Genomic DNA, 21,635 nt, shown 5'->3' on the forward strand with positions numbered 1-21,635 from the left:
ATAGATTAATGACACTATACATACTTAAAAAATCACAAAAAAGAGTTACAAAACATTAAATTCGTGCAAAACATTATGAGGTCAGTTTTGACCCCATACGACATAATTTGTCGCAAAAAAACTACGGTAGTTTGAGCATTAGACAGCCATGCGATACAGAAGATGACCGCCTAGTAAAGCGGCTGTCATCCAAACAATAGCCTGGTCCCTGGGTCCACAGCTTCCTGCATGGAGCTCTGCAACACAAAATTAACAAAATAATAATAGAAACATGCAAGAATAGTTACATCATCTTGGTAAGTCACTAAATAAAGAGATTCTTTTTACACAACCAAGTGTTTTATTCGGTCGACGTTTCAGTCACCGTCTGTCACCTTCCTCAGGGTAATGTAGATACTGTACCCTGTAAATGATCCCATGTAAATACATTGCGTTTGGGAATGCATCTACACCAGTGACACCTGTATGTGCTGTTCAATGTGGACCAGTCAGATTTGCCCTGAGGAAGGCGACAGACGGTCACCGAATCATTGGCCGAAAAAAAACACTCCATATTCAATGAACAGTAACAGTTTTAAATATGCCCCAAATGGTTTCAAAAAAAATAAATAAAAAATTCGGCCTTCGAAAGAGAGATCATGCTACCAATATAACCAGATGATGCAGTTTTCAATAGCGTGAACGAAAGAAAGTGACTTGTTTTACGAGAGTGGATACAGTGTACATATTTTTCCCGGTAGAGCAGGACAAAACATGAAACATCGGGGATTGGGGATCTGAAGGCCATCGTCTGTTTTAAATTTTATATGAAAATCTTAAGAAATCTACAAATATATTATTATTACAGACTTATTATTATTAGTTTCGTAGCTGCTTGACAGTATTGCACTGGTCATGCATTCTGTCCGTTAAAATCTGCCATAAAAAAAGAACCGGTATAGGTGGGGTGGATTTAAATTAGTTTCTATAGATATGACCAGGATATATTTCTTATGCTACATAATGCAGCCTTGAAACCCCCTTCTCCCAAGCCAACTAACAAGTTTAGCGGAGAAACGCCAAGGATGGAAGAGCATTGACATTGACATTGTTGACCCGTCTTGTTGCCCCGACGGCAGTAACTTGACTGTTGAGGTGAGGTGAGGTTACTGATATCGCGAGAGAAACCATTGACTTAAATATACCTGTGTGATCTTGGAACGCTCCTTGACTACTTGTCGGTTCTGTGGTCGGTTCGGTGCTCCCCGTTTTACCGGCTTGAGAGGGCATACCGCCCGGTACGTTACCGCCGCACCCCTGCTCGTCCTCCCCTGCCGCACAGTCCGGGTGTCCGTCACAGATCAGATGGCCATGCACACAGTAAAGGTCGGCAGAGCCGGGCAGGCTGCAGTAGAACGTCCGACAGTCTTCTGCCTTACGGATGAAATCCTCACGATCACACCCCTGCTCGTCCTCCTTCTCCAAACAGTCCGCGTCACCGTCACAGACGAACGCGTCAGGAACGCATGACGCGTTACCGTAGACAGACGTGCAGTTGTGGCTGCAGGAGCCCCACTTATGTCCCAGTGACTCTTCAACTGTAGAAACAGACTTGTAGTCATTTAAATACATACACGACCAGAACAAGATGCAATAGGTAAGAACAAGGTGGTTTAATTCGAATCCCTTTATTTCGAATAAAACATTATTGGTCGTGTGGCGTAACGGCAGAGTGCTCGACTCGGAACCAAGAGGTCCCGGGCTTGAGTCCTGACAGGCTTGTTTCCTTGGGAAAGGCACTTAACACGACTTTCTTCACTTCATTCAGGTGAAAATGAGTATTGTTTTGTCCAGTGTTGGTTGCGGCATTAATATAAGCTGAAAAGACCTGAATGTTTCCGTACCATGTCTTGTGATTACACGTTGGAATTAAATTTAAAAAAAAATATTGGTAAGCAGTACCATTACATACATTAAATAACACGAACATATACTGAGTCAGAAATAAGACAGGATTTTGCAATAAAACACGACTAATAACCACACTAGCGTAATATAATGCAAACCCAACAGTTACAACAATTTACAATGCACTAAACCATTCATAAACAACCCTAGTTCTTAGAACCTTCCCCCAAATACGGGAGCAGCCTGACCAAATTTAGGTCATGTCCATCCTTCTTAGGAAGCAAATCGAATTTGAGATAAATTTGAGTCATTCCTTTCTACAAACCCCGAATTTAACCACCATCCAAACATGGTCAATTACCCCGTCCACACCCGAATGTTTTAAACATTTGGTCTTGACACGTGCGTCTGGTGCAGTCAAACTACAAACAACGTAGCTGAACACCAACAAACCTTGCTTCCGACTTGATCAACTTCTATACATGATCGTTGGGAAGAGTCTGGCTATTGATCGGAAGGCCATACTTGGCTATAAGCGACATGGGCTGAAAGACTACGTCTCATTTCCACAACTAATAATACGCATTCGACTTACTGTCATTGGGACTTTCGTCCTCGCGGTTAGCACAGTCCTGACGCCCGTCCCCCAGCTGACTTGTCGGCAGACAGGTGACGTTATTACCGCAGGTGAAAAAGCAGTGTTTAGGTACTCCTGTTATGGAGAGTACACCGTATAGTTAAAGAATGACAAAAGGGGAAAGCCCTGGAGTTATAAAAACATTAGGGATTTACAGGTAGATAAACGGTTGAATCGTTGTTGGAAAATACATGTAGATATCATTCTACTTCTATATGGCCTAGTTTAAAAAATGTAAGCAAATTTAAATACTAGTAATTAAATCCAAATTACTTAAAAGAGGGCACATGTATCCAGATCTTATCACCAGACGAAAAGTAAATTTAAAAAAAGTAAAGTAAATTTTAGTCAAAACTAGAGTGTGGCAATGTTTACTTTGTAAACAGTACTTATCTTTAAAAAAGACTAAACACACATACTTAACAATGGAAAGACATGAAATTGTCGGTTCTAACTTTTATTTAAAACGATTGGCCAATACCATTTACAAGGTAAACATTACCAGACTTTAATTGCATTTACTACCACTTGAAAATCCACCATTACGTGTAGCGCATACGAAGACACAATCCGCAATCTGTCCATTGGGTAAGTCATGATTGTTATACCCTTTTTAATTCCCTTCTCTTTGCCACCTGTTCAGCAACCACCATTAACCTTAGCACAAAGCTTAGACTGTACAAGAGCATTGTCCCACCCACTACACTTTACGCCAGCAAAACCTGTAAATGTATAACTAAAGTATCCAGAAAGCTAGACGCCTCCCACCAGAGAAACCTGAGGAGAATAATACTGAAAATGATGTGGCAGGAATAACAAAGGAAGAGATACTAAACAGGGCAAAGTCAAAACCTCTGAGCACCATCATAACAGAGAAGAGAATGCAGTTGGAAGGTCAGATTCTCCGTCTACCTAGAAAAAGGCAATCTAATCCAGCGATGACCTGGGTCCCCCATAATGGTTAAGGAAGAGGGGGAGGCCAGAATACAAATGGAGGAGGACCTTCAAAGGAGATCTGAGAAGAGCAAACATCCCCTGGGAGAAAGCAGAGATAGTAGCTGTTGACAGGCACAGGAGGAAGTAAGGTCTAAGGTAAGGTATTTGCAAACTGTGCGACACCATTAGTGGGGCCGTGTGGCGCAGCGGTAGCGCTTTCGGGACTAGAGGTCCTGGGTTCGATCCCCACCCATGTCACCGACCTTGTGCCCTTAGGAAAGGCACTTTACACGACTTTCCTCACGTCACTCAGGTGTAAATTAGTACCTAGCCTCGGTTAGGGACGTCCCTCGGATAGGACGTTAAATGGAGGTCGCGTGTTTTAGGGAGAGCCATACCCCGCGCACGTAAAAAAAACCACCACACTTTTCGGAAAAGAGTAGGGGCCTGCCCTGGTGTGCGATGGTACACAACTAACTGTCTGGGAGTTAGTGATTCACTACAAATCACCCGGATGGAGGCCTGGCGAACCTCATTTCGTACTAGCCACAATCTTCAGAATCAGAATCTTCAGCTAGTTGAAGGCGGCTGCCTCAAATGAAAGAAGAAAAAAGAAGACCTACCTTCCACACAGCCCTTCTCGTCTGCGCCGTCCACACAGTCAACAAGTTCATCACAGATCCATTCACTCGGGATGCAGGCGTCGCCTAAATCAGCCAGGCATTCCATGGCACATTCTTCATGAAAAACATAGTGCAAAATGTGAGTCCCTCTTATCAGAACATCGCTATTAAAGGCACCTTTTGAAATTTAAGAGTGGCAATACAAAGTATATTCTGGATAAGGAAATCTGTCTGATATTGAAATTTACTGCCATCCCTTAACACATTTTCGTCAGCATTTCATACTTAAATTGCTGTAAATAGCCCCCCAAAAAAAACATGCTACAAGGAGTCCCTTTTTCATAACACCGATAAATAGCAGGAACCAGCCTACGAAAAGTTTCCGTCAGCGACATCACATTTGCTCTATTACGATATAAGTACGTTACAAGAAAGGACGCCAGAAGAGTTTTACAACAGCAGACAGGGAGCATCTCTTTCAAACTGTTGTGTGATTTTCAAATGAGCCCAAATGAGCCCGGAGAAGTCTTACCGTCACAGTTTTCCTCGTCCTCCCCTGTTGAGCAGTCTTTTGTCCCATCACAAGCCAGGCTGTTGTGGTAAACGTCGCCATCTCCACACGTACTGAACTGGCTATCGATTTCTGCAAGGCAAAGAAGTAACAACACTTTTGTAAATATGTCATACTAGACACCGCCAGAGGAGAAAACTATTTGTGGACAACCAAACTGCTTCTACGGCCAGTGGCTATGGGCTAAGTGAGTGAGTGAGTGAGTGAGTGAGTGAGTGAGTGAGTGAGTGAGTGAGTGAGTGAGTGAGTGAGTGAGTGAGTGAGTGAGTGAGTGAGTGAGTGAGTGAGTGAAAAAGAGTATGTGTGTGTGTGTGAGTGAGTGAGTGTGAGTGAGTGAGTGAGTGAGCAAAAGAGTATGTGTGTGTGCGAGTGTCAATAAGTGAGAGTGATGAGTGAGTGTGAGAGAGTGAGTAAAAGAGTGAATAAGTGAGAGTGTGTAATAGTGAGTGAGTGTGGGTGAGTGAGAGAGTAAGTGAGAGTGAGTGAGTGACTGAGTGAGTGAGTGAGTTAGAGACTCAAATATTTCGTAGAAATCGGCTTTTCCACCGGCATAGTGGATGGGGTCTATTACCTAACAGTGCCAACATACCTACAAGTTTAACATCCAACAACATTAGTGTACTTATATCATTTGAATAGCCTGTGCTTGCCATAAAACCCAAGTACCTAACGATGTACATGTATAATATGAACATGAATGGTTGATACTACGAGCAGAGAGTTCAATCGGGATTAGGTGGTCCTGGCTGTATATTTGTTTATACAGTTTGATAAATCAAATCAAATCAAAGCAAATCTCTACTGGTAGAATTGCCACTTGATAAGAGTCTCTATCATGACATATTAAATTATTAAAACTTATATGATTGGTGTTGCAAAGTCGAAAGTTTCTGACAACAATGTTGAAATTTACAGCTTATGATATGGTTACTTCTTTTTTACTGTATACAGCCAAATACTTTGATTGTGGCAGGTTGAAATGTTAATCTTCGAACAAAACTGTCTGTCCAATACTGTGTGTCATGTTGTATTAGATTGCGTTGACCAATTATTTCTGATACCAGACATTTACTTGTAAGCCCCAGACACTACATAAGAGTAGCCTCCTTCGCAGTCTTGTTGGGCGTCGGCGTTATTTTTTCTCTGAGCGACGCGAGTAATATGCGGCCGCGAGGGACGATTTGCTGCCGAGGGCAAAAACTCCCTCGGCAGCAAATCGTCCCTCGCGGCCGCATATTACTCGCGTCTCTCAGAGAAAAAATAACGCCGACGCCCAACAAGACTGTGAAGGAGGCTAACATAAGCGAATTTCAATGTACAGAGCTGACATTAGTGATAGGAGGTGAACAAACCAACCTAGACATCCCAAATGCTCCAACTTCATGGTCAAATCCAGTCCACACTCTCCATTGAGCACGTCTTCGCAAATTGGTCTGCAAAACATCCGAAAATAGTTTCATTTATTGGTAGGATATTAGGGTTTTCTTTTCGTACAACCGATACAGTATGTCTATCAGACAACTTTATCAGAGCTTCTGACTGGAGTTCTGCTTCTCGCCGATATGTATAATATGTAGTTGATGTAGGTGGCGCTTTTGCAACTAGAACTCAATCCCAAACATAGGATAGAAACGGAATACAAAAACACGTTTTTGTATTACATAAGCTCTGACGAAAGTATCTAGTGACAAACTGTATCGGTTGTGTAAAAATAAAACCAAAACATTTAGTGTTCAATACAATTCGTAAGTCTTCTGTTTTATAGTATATGTGTTGCCGAAAAAAAAAGAAACGGCGTTTTGGGGTGCGTTTACTTGTTAATTTACCTACTAGCAGTTAGAACTCAAGCAATGCATTAATGTATAATTCTCCTAGCTTATAATATTGTACTTTCTGAACGATAATTTACGTAAAAGCTATTCTAATACGCCATATGTGTGTGTGTGTGTGTGTGTGTGTGTGAGTGTGTGTGTGTGCGTGTGTGTGTGTGTGTGTGCCTGCGTGTGTGTGTGTGTGTGTGTGTGTGTAAAGAAAGTAAAGAAGTGATTGCATTACTTCTCGCCATAGTTATAGAGCCAGGGCACGCATCCGTCAAAAACCGGACAAAAACTTCCCCTTGCTCGACATGTGCCGTTACAGAAGACATCGTGCGATGCACACCCCGAACCTTGTAAGGAAAATAATTGTAGTAATTAGTGCAGCTACGATAGCAACGTGGATATCATTTTTGTCAGATATGCCCAATACAAACAACGACCGAAGGTAAGTCTCTACTAATTAAAATAAGACTGGCAATGAAAACATACATTGCCATGTCGACGGTGGTTGCTGTTAGGATTATTGTTTGCATGGCACTGCCATGATTTGATGATTTTGAGGAAGCCTTGTACCCTCGGCCTCCCCTCCCCTGAGTGTATAGTGAGTGAGGGCATGCGGCAGACAGGATCTCCGAAGGGTTTCCAGGAATGCTGGCATGTCAACAGAGCTGGGAGACATTCCTGTGGACATTCCATGCCTGTGGGCAAAAGGGCTATACAATTCCTAGAATTCTTGAAAATTGCACACAATACTGTACCATTTGGCTCCTCAGCAAGACGTCAGCAAGACTTTGAAGAAGCACTTAACAGCGCATTCTTAAAGCAAAACACACACATATATCAGGCTTCTTACCATCTATGACGAGAAGCTCGACCCTAAGTGCTGTTCTATTGTGGAAGGTAAGTGGGTAGAAGCGAGTGTAGAGGGCAAAAGCTGGGTTGTCCAACAGGTTTCGGGCATAGCGGTGGCTGTCATTGTTCCCTTCGAACACCTGAAACAACAAAATACTAGTATTGTATTGTGCACCTGATGGTGAGGACATCATTCATGTAACATAAAACAGACTGAGGGCAGCACTGGAACGTACATTCAAGGTACAGATGCAATTTAAGGGTGGTAAAAGAAAAAAAAAATATTCCAAATGAGGAAAATCCGTTGGATTCTGTTACATTTTCGTCATTATTTTATACCCCAGTGAACTAGCCCTAGAAAAAGTTACGTGAGAAGGCGTTTTATGGTAACACCAATAACTAGCTAGAAGCAGTCTATAATACTAAACAACCAACAAATTATTCTGCTACAGTGCATTTTTTGCATCGCAGATATCAGTGTGCTATGAGAGTCAACTAAGTACATTAAAGATGACGAGAAAATTGTCAGGGCAAATCCAGTCTTACTGCCCTGAAATTTTGGGTACGTTTAAAGGAGGTGTGTTCAAAACGTCGATATTATGAAGCCAGCTTGTCTGATTTCACAATGTGGAGTCGTGTGGCGTAGCGATAGCGTGTTCTGATCAGGACTAGAATGTCTTACCCATGTCACCGATCTTGTGCCCTTGGAAAAGACTTTCCTCACTTCACTCAGGTTGAAATGAGTACCTAGCTTCGGTTAGGGACGTCCCTCGGATAGGACGTTAAATGGAGGCCCTGTGTTTGGGTGTGAGCCACACCGTACGCACGTTAAAAGAACCCACCGCACTTATAAAAAAGAGTAGGGGTCCTTCCCGGTGTGAGTGGTTCAAATATTACAGTCCGGTACTTACATGTACAAAACAGGTGTGTCACGCCTATGCAAAACAAACAAACAAACAAACAAAATGTATTGTTGAACTGACCATTTCTTGACCGTCCCAGGTGCTGTATGTTGTCCACTGCCCATTGACAGAGAACGCCAGCTTGTATGACGTCACCCAGTAGTCCAGGTTGTAGGCCCCCTGGGTGATCACACCTGCAACTCTGTACACTCTGTCGTGCTTAATCTGGGATGTGGAAGAGAACGCCAATTGTTTTTTTTTTTCCATTCCATCAATGACATGTAGTATGTTTCTCCTCACCATATCCAAAGTAATACAGACAAAGTCGCATTTCTAATGAGCTTAGACAAACCTCTGATCTTACAAATATTGACATGATAATATATCTAAGTTGGTAAAATATACATGAATAAAATTAAACTGTTCTCCAACTGAAAAAGAACGAAAATAACTTACCAGGGGGACGGTATCGACTTCCGACGAACATTTAAGCAGTACTGACGTCACGTATAGCTAAAAGTCACCTGTCCACCTCACTTCAGTCATAAAGCTAATAAAAATTCCTGGTGATTTTTTTAAGTTGGAGAACAGTTTAATTTTCTTCAATTTTCCGTTTTTAACCGTTCTTCATCACAACGAAGCGACAGGAAGCCGAATTTATATAATAATCAAAAACACTGGTATTTTTTTTAATGTAACCTTTCCATTTATATGGTTTTTCTCTGTTTGTGACCCGTAGCGAATCCAGTACGGGTATGAATGTACAATTGTTTTCTATCTATTAATTCTTCAAAAACGACTCAAGTATCAATGTTTGTTTCATGGGACTACAAAAAATAGTCTATACCCCGGGCAGCAATCTCTCAACGCCTTCTGGTGTCCTGGTGTGGTGAGGCCATAAAAACGTACCTGCAGCCACTGGTCTGTGTCGGTCTGAGCCGGAGACCAGTATGCCCCCCGCTGCTGCCCCTTTCCGCTGTTCAGACGTGCCTGCCACGGGTAGATGTCTTCTGCTCGTGATGACGCGCTCATGTCGAGGTCGGGAACCTTCGGAACTGCAGCAGGATCGTCGGGATCAATTCCGACTCCCAACGGGACGTACTGGTCCTGCTGCAACCACGTGTTTTCGTCTGAAAAGAGCAGCAGGATGTAATTAGCTATAATAAGTGGGGCTTTGTGGCGTAACAGAAGAGTGCTCGACTCGGAACCAAGAGATCCCGGTTTGTGTCGTTGGGAAAGACCCTTTACACGACTTTTCTCACTTCGCTCAGGTGAAAATGAGTATTGTTTTTGTCCCAAGTGTTGTTGTATGTACAAGCTGAATGATTTCAGCCGTCACCACGTATTAAGATACTAGAAAATACCGGAATACCAGAAAAAATTAGCTGGGCAATAGGATGATGTCATTATAGAATTACTGACATGGAGACAGAAGCCTACAAAATTCTCTCTTGGGTATTGATCCTCTGGCTGCTCCTGCCTTTCATTTTCTTTTTGATGAAGATTCTCTACTAGCGTCAACAGAATAGTGATGTAATAGCCAATTAAATTAGATTAAGTGGACAACCTACCGGTCTTCTGGTGGAATAGACCGATCCCAAATTCCCATTACAATTCGAAGTTCAACAGATGAGAGAAGGGCAATTAGCGGTTTGACCAATGACAGTGTGATTGCACGTCCTTCAAATATGTACATTTCGATGTTATGACGGATGTTCGCGGGGCATCGAGATCGGTCTGTAGGCATGCGTCAGCAGTGAACATCAATTTGGGTAAAACACCGCCCTGATGTGTGTGGGACTGGTAAAACTGGTAAAAACTAGTGCACTGCTTTAGCAAACATTTTTTGGGTTAAAAGCCCAAAAACTGAAATTATTATATTTTTGTCCTTTAAAGCAGTGAAAAAAAAAGACCACTGAGTATTTTGAGTCCGCTAGAAACTAAGGCCTTGTTCACACGAAACCGCCTGAACCGCAATTCGGGTAACTCCTATTCCTCACATCTGTAGAAATGGAGTCACATTGGAATCACATTGCGTTCAGACGCAAATTGCGATCCGGAGAAACCAGCTCGAAACTACCTATGTAAGTTTTGGATCGAGGTATTTTCAATGCGAGTTGGGGCACACAGATGCCTGAGATGGAACCACTTGAATCCACCTTTGGTAGACCGAAATCACTTAGAGTGTATTGGTGTGAAAACGAACGGGGCCTGATATTAGAGCAGACTAACCGTTTGTGACGTACACCTCCATCACCATGGCAACCCAGCCCGCATAGCCTGTCGGGTACAGACGGATGTAGCGTGACGTCACGGGAGCTGAGAGAGGACGGCTAACTCTGTTGTACCGGTCTCGGTTTCCTCGGAAAACCTGTGTGATAAAATAAGCAGCTTTTTAAGGCTTCACCACACCACGAAGTCTGACATTTGCAGAAGGCGTTGGAAGATTCAATTGCTGTACGGAGGTATATAGACTGTTGGAATACTTTACATTTGGCCATGTGTGATGATGAACAATCCATTTGTGCGGAGGTAAAATGCCAATTCTGGCACGTGGGATGTGGTTAAGCCACCTGCTGAATTTGCTCCAATGTAAATGCAATGCAAATCATGAGCTGCTAGAGATCTTAAAATTGGATATATCAACTTCTCACTGATATTCATCACATAAAAAGTGCAATATCAACTAGGTACACTGCTCAAAAATTCGAATATCCGGACGTTTCCGGACCTGTACATGTCCCGTGAAACTTGGCGTGCCCGGGTGTGTCCGGGTGTGTGCAGGAAATGTCGGCCACGGCGTGTGCGGGTCTGTGATTCCTCCGGACACGCCCGGACACCTGGTAATTAGTCGTGTGTACGGGAATATACGGGCCTGCACACGTCACACATCGCAAGTACTGCCAAACAATAAGGGGTCACCATACATGTAGATCGTTTCGCAAATGCGTAAATTGATAGGTGCACATGTGTTTTCAAAGCCGGTAAGAAGAACGGGCAAAATGCTGGTTAGAAAACAATATTATTTTCACTCCCGAAATCTATCTAAACATGAGTTCGTTCCATGAACCGAATTACTACCTAAAAACGTTGTAGGTAACAGGCAACGCAACACAAAGACATCTAGATTGGATGGTAGAGGAAATCAGCGTTACATTAAAAGTTGGTGAATAGAATAAATGTTGTTTGGGGGCCGATGTCTGCTATAAACTCGCCCTCGCCAGAGTCTGGTTGACTTTTGGGCCATGCCAGGCTTATATAAACTCTGCTAAAGAATCTAGAAGGATATATAAAGCTTGGTATGAACAAGGATTTTATATGAACACGGAGCTTCAACTAGGTTATGATATAACGTCCTTGGTATGAATGGGGTCTAAGTGTATCCCTGTATAAATTTGTAACTATAACCCTTGCTATGAACAATGAGTAGATTTCTTTGTGTGGTCCATCGTCTCCCCGCATATATTAACGCCTCATTATACCGGCACCATATTGAATCTACAGTGGGCAAAAACAACAACACAATTACTGATCAGAATTTTACCAAACTAGTCTATTGGGAACCTTCGACCTTGACATATTTCACCTTTGGAAACATGGTCGTTTTCTTTGGTAATGAGAGGGACCGCTCTGGTGTTTTTTCAAATATCAGTCCACTTTAGTGTAAAAATAATTTTTTGGAAGAGGCAAAAGATGCATAGTTTACTTGTACATTGTTGTAAGATGTGTATTGTGGTGTCATGGTCAGAGACGAGACGGCGCCTATGTCTTATTTACCTTGTTTGTTTGTTTTTATATAAGAGAGGTTTAACTTCCTTGGTTATATTTAATTTTTATACTTTAAGAACACGAAGTTAAAAACATTACACGGGTAAACTGCAAATTATGTGTTGATGATAACATTCCAGACTATTTTATAGCCTATGTTTTTTATTAGTGTGCGTGCAACTTTTACATAAGGCCATGTTGATTTGATTATATGGATGACATCCTCCGGGAGCCCCAAAACTGATGCGCGCGTGCGAATAAAAAAAAAGTTTTCCAAAAAAAAAAAAGTTGTTTTCATTATGAAATCTACGTGGTCATGAGGGTTGAACAAATGGGACAGAATATGGTTTGGCGAATAGTCTAATCTTCGAGTTCATTTCCTTACAATTTCGTCTTTTTTGTTTGATTTTGGCATTCTACGACATTGGTATAGTTTTTACTTATTTTTCTGTAACTTACGGTATATTTTTGCTCATTTTACAACTGTTTTGTACGATTTACAGTATGGTTGAAAACTTTTTTTTTTTTTTGGAAACGGCCGAAAATTCATGCGCGCGCGGATGTCATCCATATAATCAAATCAACATGGCCTAATAGACAAGCGGGACATTTCACAACTCTTTGTATATCATTATTCCTGCAGTGACCTGTAAACCAGACCAGCCAATTGCATGCATTTCTCTTTGTTGGGGTTTGAAAAGAGGGCCAATCAACGCTCGGGTCATTATTTTTGAAATCTTTCCGTTACATGCCTGGTTGTGGAGCGTGCATTGTACAACTATCCTGGACACAAGGAACACGCTAGGAACTTAGTGAGAGCATGGAGGTAGAAAAGGGTCCATGGTGAGAGATTGTGTCATATCTCATCATCAACACAGGAATATCGGTACCGCGCCTTTCTACGTAAATTGGAGCAGTTTTCAAGACAAGAACGCCGTGGGACACTGGCAAGACGAACTGGGACAAGACTACTCTCCAAGCTGAGGTTGATTGGGAAGATTGTGAACGTCAGAGTATGCCTCGTTCTTTGGAAAGCCGCTAGCCAGGATCCTGGGAACCAGGCTTTTGGCATAGGCGAGTGATAGTCCGCGTGCAAGAGAGTATTAGACCGGACCAGAGGACCGATGTACACCCCTCCGGACTATACGCTGTGTCCCGACTCAAGGCCGTGCTGTGGCACAAGATGTTCGGCCCGTGGGTCACCGCCTCAGCGAGGCTTGTTGGCTGTTGCACAGCGCGGAATAAAGAGCTTGGGACGGCTTCTAACGACTGGTGCCCAGACGAGACTAATATCTGCTCCCGTGACTAGCTGCGTCAAGGCAAGACACAGAAGAACGAGACGTACAGTTTGTTTCAGCTGAGCTGAAAGACCGGCCGAAGTACACTGGAAATATTGGAGGCACACAAAACACAAACAAAAAGTCACAAAGCCCAAGCACCATGTACAATTAATAAAGAAAACAAAATTATGCAAACAAGAAGGGGGGATAAACGGCTATGATGCTACTTTACATTACAAAAGGCATATTGGAGGGGGGGGGGACGTGTGCGGGTGTGTACGACCCGTACACGAGCTGATAATGAGGAAGATAATTAGGTGAAAATTACCGCTAATTTATGCATATTTCATACACACACTCAGAGGTACGTGTCACGTATCCAGGTGTGTGCAGAGATTTACGGGTGGCGTGTGCAGACGTGTGCAGGCCTGTACATGGCCCGGACACCTGAGTGGTTCATATCCGGGCCGTGTGCAGGCCCGCACACGCCAAGTGTACGGGTCGCGCACACCTGGAAATGTCCGTATATTTGGAATTTCCGGGCGTGTGTACGGGAGTATACGACCCGGATACGTCGGTTTTCGTCTAGTGGTACGGATCCCACTTTAAGATGACCTAATTCTTAAGTGGATTACATTTACTCATGAGTCCTCGCACTTTTCAAAATCCATTTCCGGTGAAGAAAAGTTTTTCCTACCTGAACGTTATCGCTGCTGCCCACGTAAGGTTCCCACGAAGCGCCGTCCATGCTGAAGGCCAGAGTAAATGACGTCACCCAACTGCCCAGGTCCCAGTTCGAGCAACCCCCACTAAAACACTTAGTACATCCTTACAACTTTGCCCAGCGTAGTCGTATCGAGACGAAACTTCACAGAGGGCTAGTGCTGTTTGACAGGTACTAGATACTGTTGAAATTTGATGTCATATGCAGAATTTTCGGGTTAGAAATATAGATTTTGGTTTAAAAATACATAGTTTATTTCAAATGCCCCAGCCTTGGCAAGGACAGCAGCTTTTGTCACTATATTCCACAGGATAAGAGCTTACCTCTCATAGAATAAATTTGTCCGTGGCTATTTTGGTTAAGAAGTAGGAATCTTAAACTTTTTGGGTCAAAAATAGCTAAAAGCTGATTTTGAAATGTTTAAGATCTAATGAAACCCAAAGTACGAGGCATAATATCGATTACGTACTTGTACTCACACCTGAGATTAAGTAAAGCAATATTTAGTGTGAAAAACGACTGGGTAGCTGTACGGCGCTGGCACCCCCCGAGCCGCTCCATAGTGGAACAGTCCGAACCGCGTTCGTGTTCGGTCGCTCTCGGCCAGGCCCGACGGCCCGAACTCGAACACAAACCGTCACAGGCCTTAACTTACCTGAGTATTATTTATGTTAAATCTTCCATCTACAGTCTGCCACGACAATATTCCTTTTTGATCTGTTTTACCCTGGTACGAAGATCACATCTGGATCAGTCACCCTGCTCTATTTTGCATCGATTTGCATCGTAATTTTATGAAGGTCTGAGATCTTTGTATTCTTGTTCTGCTAGGTACTGCAACATAATATAACCTACTCAACTTACCTGAATCCATTGGTCCACCACAGCACTTGGTACCCAGCAGTATGCTGGTGTAGTGAAAGGCGAGTGCCGAGCCTGGAATGGGGCGAACTCTGGCTTGTACTCGGAGCTGGCGGTGACGAAAAAATCGGGAATGTACCGACTGGTCAAACCAAGCGGATTTCCAGGAGGTGTCGAATCTGTGAGAAAAATGTCATCAGTCAGACTTAGAGTGCACTGCCTGTGAAACTAGGAAGCGTGTCCAAAATTGATACAGTGATCTTAAAGCTGCATTAGGCCACACCGACTTAATTTTATGGATGACATCCTCTGAAGACCCCCCAAACTAGAATAAAATAAAAATTCGGCTAAAATCAAAAATGCTACTAAACTACAGGAATACAAAATTGGTATTGTGAATTTGCGGCAGGACGTAGTGACGTATACGACAAGCCGGTGCGTGCTGTTTTTTTTTCTATATGTGTTATGTATCTTTTTCTGTGAAATGCAATAAACATTTCTGTGTTCTAAAGTGCAAAAGATGGTGCGCTTTGTGCATAGACAGCGCTACCTTCACAGTCTTCCTCGTCCTCCCCTCCACTGCAGTCCGTCAGGTTGTCACACAGCTGAGACTTTAACAGGCACGTGCCGTCTGTACAGGAAAACTGCTCAGCACTACAACCTGTGTGTGTGTGTGTTGTTTTATCAAAATGTTAAGTTTGTTATACATGGGGCCTGCATGGGGGTCCCGACAACCCTCTACGCTAAATTTTCAGAGCTGGCTACGTTTAAGCTGAATTCAAAAAGCCTCTCGAATACACTTTGCGATTAAAACGTGGAATCAAAATGGCGAATACGCTCTACGCAAATGCGCCAATTACGATCTACGTTGAATTAGAACGGTCCGTCTATGCTCTACGAAAAAGAGCATGCGGGCCCCCCCACATGCATACAGGCTTGATCCTTCGAAAAATATTTCGTTTACAACATGTATCTTTCTTTTAAGGGTTTTTGGAGATGGTGGGACGTTTTCAAGACTTTCTTTTTAAGAAATGTTAAAATATTGTAATTATGACAAAAATGAGGATGAGTGTAACTTTTTCGTTGACTGTGCATGATATTAAAACTTACATTTGAAATAAATAAATAAATAAATATTAAAACTTTCTGACGGACATTTTTTGCTAAATTTAGTATTTTTAGTTTCAACAATAGAATTGTATGGGTTTTATGTCAAGTTACACATGGTTTCTAATATATATTATGTAATCTCATGTAATTTTATGTAAACTTCATCATAAGAAATGCATAATTTATGCTAATTTGATGACGTCATTTGCCAAAATCGAAGATGGCGGGCAACATCATTAGATCAGGTTTAAACAGGTTATTTTCCTACATGAAACTATACTCTCTTTTAAAATTCGTATTCCTCATAAAACTAGATAAACAATTATTATAGGCAATATATGCTCATACATATATAACTGCCTTCGGAAGCGAGAGAATGAAACTGTACAAGGTAGTTCACATTAGTCTGTTAACTAGTTTCACCAAGATATTACCAAATACATCTGCTTTATCCATGATCTGTACTAAGCATGTAAGGGCATACATGCACGATGTGAATTGGGGCTGTGTGGCGTAATGGCAGAATTCTCAACTTAAAACCAAGAGGTCATGGATTCAAACCTGCCATCTCATCTACCTTGTACCTTTGGGAAAGGCACTTTACACGACTTTCCTTAATCAACTCGGGTGAACATGAATATTGTCCTGCCCTGTATTTGTCTTCTGCATCAGTGGCGGCATAAAATAAAAACCTTAGTGTTCCATCACGATGTCTTCTCATTAAATATTAAATTAAAAATAAAAAATAGAAAATACAGTAATGATCGTTAACTGACTCCCACCTCCAGCTGTACAGTTCATCTCGTCTTGTCCGTTGGAACAGTCATCCAGCCTGTCACACAAGCGGTATTTCGGCAGACATCTCCCGTCACACTCCAACTGGAGACCACTGCAGGGAGCTGGAAGTAGCGGAGAATACGTGAAAGCAACGATAAATTGTCTTTAACGATTATCTTAGCAAAAACATCGTCGACACCCCAATGTTCAAGAGACATTTCATTTCATTTTTTTTCATTTTTATTTATTTACCCAGGGTAAACATGTCGCCGCAAGGGCGTTTTTCAATGTTCCCTGCGGACAGATACATTTACAAAATATACTTATTAGCTTAAAATAACAAACAGGAAAACAAAGGTACAATTAGCTTAATTGCAAAAATAACATATTGGTAAAGTGCTTCAAAATAATACGGTAAACTAATAACTTATATGAAACAAGCGAATAAAATGCAACAAATGAAATAAATAAAGAAGGTAATGGAAATTTGCATATCGATGTTACAAAAAAAAGTAACGGTTACTATGTTGCGAGAACATTCTGGTTATACAAACGCTTAAACGAGGCGACGGAATCTGCTGTTTTCAATGTTTAACAACTAAGGATCCATCATCATCATTTTCTCTTGGCTGAGGATGATATGTGGCTCACCACGCCAGCATATATTTTAAAATTAGCAGTCATAAATTAAACATACTAACAGGCAGATACTATTATGTACTACAGTGTAACGATAAAATGTCTTGTCCTTTTGGTCAAAGAAAATTGAAGGTGAATTTCATTTCGTTATGTAATGAATGCTCTAGATATGATGCTTCACATAACAAGATATTCACATTTCTCGAATCAGGTTAATTAGATTTCAAGACAATCAATAGCTACAGACAAATTTGAATTTATCTTTGAAAACAATAAATTACATGAGGAAAAAATACTAGGTAAAAAGAATGCTTCGTTATAAGATACCAAAATAAAAGAAAACTCGACTAACACAATATTAAGGGCAAAGGGTATTTATTAAAATGCATTATAATTCCTTCAATAGTTCTATACTGAAAGATACAGTATTTACTGTACTATTCTGAAATTTAGAAGGTCTGCACTGAACTGTGTAAAGTTGACATTTGTTCCTACTTCTGTGCCGTGTAAGCTAATCAATCCTAGTTCTAGAGTCACCCAACCACAGAAGATGGTAGAGTTAGATGTACACAGTGCAAATTTAAAACTTTCACACAAAGATGAGGACGTTTCAGATACAAGGGGGAATATGCATTACTACATGAACACTTTTAAGAATGAACTAACTGTGACAGTTCTCCTCGTCTTCCACAGTAGAGCAGTCCTTGTCCCCGTCACACACCCAGGCTGTGTGGATGCATTCCCCGCTGTCACACTGCCACAGGCCCTTCACTGCACAGGTTTCTAATTAAAATGAGATGCACATTACTTTAGGTAAGTTTTGTCCAACCATACACAATTACGATCAACAAATCAATCTGGAATAACACTTTATTTTCTATGTAGTACCCCTCAATGAGATATTATAACGACCGTTATAACATTATTCCAGACATTTGCATTATGGCAAGTTTCAAGCAACCTGCAGTAAGTTATGGTGGGACATTATGACATATTCTGACTTTTTTTAGCGCTACCACATCTACGTCGGTCATGATTTATTCTAAAATATAGTCTATAGATACTATTAATTTGCATAAAACGTACGGCACAACAGCTCATCCGATGCATCATCACAGTCAATGACGCCGTCGCACACTGCAGATGGTGCCACACATTTGCTGCCGCGTGCACATTGGAACTCCACACTGGTACACACTGTACAACAGATATGTTCACACCATTAGCATGTGTGGTTCACACAATTAGCATGTGTGGCGTGCGTGAACGAACTACAAAGGGCACACATAATACCTATTTCACAACATCCATGTTCAACCAGAGGAAACAAAGAAATTGATCTTCATTCGTAGGCATGGGGTGTCCTTCCTTTTCTGAGTGGTTTGAATCTCATTACAGTCCGGTCTCCAGGTTGACAGTTTAAAAAGATCATAAAAATACTTCAAACAACACGAATAAATAACCATTCATAATGTCTTAGATAAAACATACCGTCAAACACGCGGATATAAAAGAATCAACCTAAATACAAGTCTACGAATACATAAACAAGTTATCAAAATATGGTATGTAACATATGCTACTTGTTCTAGAGTCTACACATTCTAAAATATATATTTCCGCCGACTTAAAATGTACATAAGAGACAGCAAAGGATATCGCCTTCTAGAATGAAGTTGAGTTTATCTATAACATGGAATGTAACAAATTCTGTTGAGCAAGTAGTGAGAGTGATAAACATACAGCTTAGAGTGTTTATCACCATATTGTGAAATATCTATGATAAAATAAAATACCTCTATAATATACTATTAGATAAATATGAAATTCGCAAAGCGATAAGTCAGTTAAGAATCAGGAGTCATAAATAGAAAATAGAGACAGGCAGATACTGTAACGCGGCCGCTGATGAAAGGTTTTGTTCAAAGCGAATTGAAGATGAATTTCACATTTTTATGGAATGCTCTACATAATTATGATGTTTTGCGTAACAAATGTATGCAGATTCCTCTAACCGAGTTGATCGATGGTACAGACAGATGTAATTATATATATGTCATATATGTATATGAAAGATGTAATTTATATTTATATGTATATACTGTTATATGTGCAATAACTTATATAATGAAACAACATAGGTATAAAGACTTCTTCGTTATTAGAAAAATACCCAATCTCATTTCTTAAGCCACTCGATTATAACACTAAATCAAATGTACTAGTCCTTGCTTCTTTACTAATTAGGATGTTAAGTTTTAGTTGTTTTAGTGTTGTGTTTAATAGTTGTTGCCACACATTGTACCATGTACAATTGTCGTGTAATAAAGTTGTAATGTTCTAGTGTTGTAGTGTTCTAATGTTCGATTATAACGCTGAATCAAATATACTAGTCCTTGCTTTTTTACTAATTAGGATGTTAAGTTTTAGTTGTTTTAGTGTTGTGCTTAATAGTTGTTGCCACACATTGTCGTGTAATAAAGTTCTGATGTTCTATATGTTGTCCCCGGTTATGTCAAACTGAATAGAAGGCGAGCTTACCACAAACACGCTCATCTGACTCGTCATGACAGTCACTGACGCCATCACAGCGCCTGGTGTCATCGATGCAGGAACCGCGTCCACAGTAAAACCTGGGCGGCGGACAGTTTTCGCCTGTGCAGCTTTCCTCATCAGATCCATCGCGGCAATCACTCACACCGTCACAATGCCAATCTGGCCGGACATCACTTGAATAGTCGGTTGTGGTGCACTGTTCATGGTACCGGCAATATTCCTCATCCTCACTATCTGGACAATCGTTAATGCTGTCACAAAGCAACCTTTCGGGGATGCATAACCCACTACGTTGGCACCTAAAGGCTGAACGATCACAAACTATGCTCCAGCAATTTTCCTCATCTGAACTGTCCTTACAGTCTTTCTCACCGTTACATTGTCGAACTAAGTCGAGGCATTCGCCACTCTCACACTTAAAATCGTCGGGGTCATAACAATCTATGTTCATGCAATCTTCCTCATCTGAACCATCGTCACACTCCTCGAAACCGTTGCATCGAAAGTATGGAGGGACACACCCGCCACTTTCACAGTTGAAAAGGCTGGGAAAGAAACACACCGTGCAATTGTCCTCATCTGAACCATCAGAACATTCATGATCACCGTCACACCGCCATACACATTCGCCACTCTCACACATAAAATCGTCTGGGTCGGGACACAAGTTCATGCAATCTTCCTCATCTGAACTGTCTACACAATCGGTATCACCGTCACACCGCGAGTCTCGATGAATACATCCGCCACTTTCACACTTGAAATAGTTGGACAAGGAGCAAGGATCTGTGCAATTTTTCTCATCGGAACCGTCGCTACAATCTTCCTCACCGTCACACTGCCAGTATTGGGGGACACATTCACCGCTTTCACACTGGAAATGGTTGGATAAGGCACACATTCTGCAGTTGTCCTCATCTGAACTATCTTGTCCGCAATCAGCAAAACCGTCACATTGCCACTCCTGTGGGACACATCCGCCACTGCTACACTTAAAATAGTTGGGCAGGGGACACTCATCTGTGCATCTCTCATCTGATCCGTCGTCACAATCTCCCTGGCCGTCACATTGCCAGTAGTAGGGGAGACATTCACCGCTCTCACACTTGAAATCGTACGGCGGGGAACACCCTGTGCAATTTTCCTCGTCTGATCCGTCGTTACAATCTTCCATACTGTCACATTGCCAGTCCTGAGAGACACATCCACCACTTCTACACTTAAAAGAGTCGGGCAGGGGACAACCTGTGCAATTTTCTTCGTCTGAACCATCTTCGCAATCATCATAACCGTCACACACCACAGCGAGAGAGAGGCAACTGCCGGCAATGTCACAGCCGAAAACATCGGGCGACAAACACTCTGGAGCTGTGCACTCTTCATCCGAGCCATCTGGACAGTGTGTGTGACCATCACACCTATCTGCCAAACCGATGCAGTCGTTGGTCGTTTTGCAAGCGAAGGCAGATGAGGAGCACTCTTCGTTTGTATCGGCAATGCGGGGGGAGGCAGGGCCGATGGACAGCAGGTATATAAAAAGGATCAAGCCGGTCGCCATGGTCGGCTTTACGGGGGGAAATGTGGCTCTCATCCCCGGTGTACTGGGACTACCACTTCCAGCTTAGCAGAGTGATGCACAGGGCCAAAATACTCAAATATAGTGCAGAGAGGTTTGCGTGCACGGCTTTTGCATAC

The 21,635-nt window shown here is 41.9% G+C and overlaps 1 protein-coding gene across 1 annotated transcript; it reads right to left on the bottom strand.

Annotated features, from left to right (window-relative positions):
* Positions 1–138: 138 nt before the first annotated feature.
* Positions 139–21,498, bottom strand: LOC109476428 (low-density lipoprotein receptor-related protein 1-like). Its single transcript, XM_019777360.1, has 19 exons — positions 20,357–21,498; positions 20,207–20,239; positions 19,926–20,113; positions 18,471–18,581; positions 18,051–18,167; positions 16,751–16,867; positions 15,409–15,519; positions 14,862–15,037; positions 14,531–14,619; positions 13,971–14,082; positions 10,458–10,596; positions 9,135–9,355; positions 8,307–8,450; positions 7,325–7,463; positions 4,616–4,726; positions 4,084–4,197; positions 2,483–2,599; positions 1,185–1,577; positions 139–236 (listed from the first exon to the last, which is right to left on the bottom strand). Exons 1-19 carry the CDS (start codon positions 21,496–21,498, stop codon positions 139–141), a joined length of 3,672 nt encoding a protein of 1,223 aa, XP_019632919.1.
* Positions 21,499–21,635: the final 137 nt, after the last annotated feature.

Source organism: Branchiostoma belcheri, unplaced genomic scaffold (assembly GCF_001625305.1).
Source record: "Branchiostoma belcheri isolate BF01 breed outbred unplaced genomic scaffold, Haploidv18h27 scaffold376, whole genome shotgun sequence".
NCBI classification, from domain to species: Eukaryota; Metazoa; Chordata; class Leptocardii; order Amphioxiformes; family Branchiostomatidae; genus Branchiostoma; species Branchiostoma belcheri.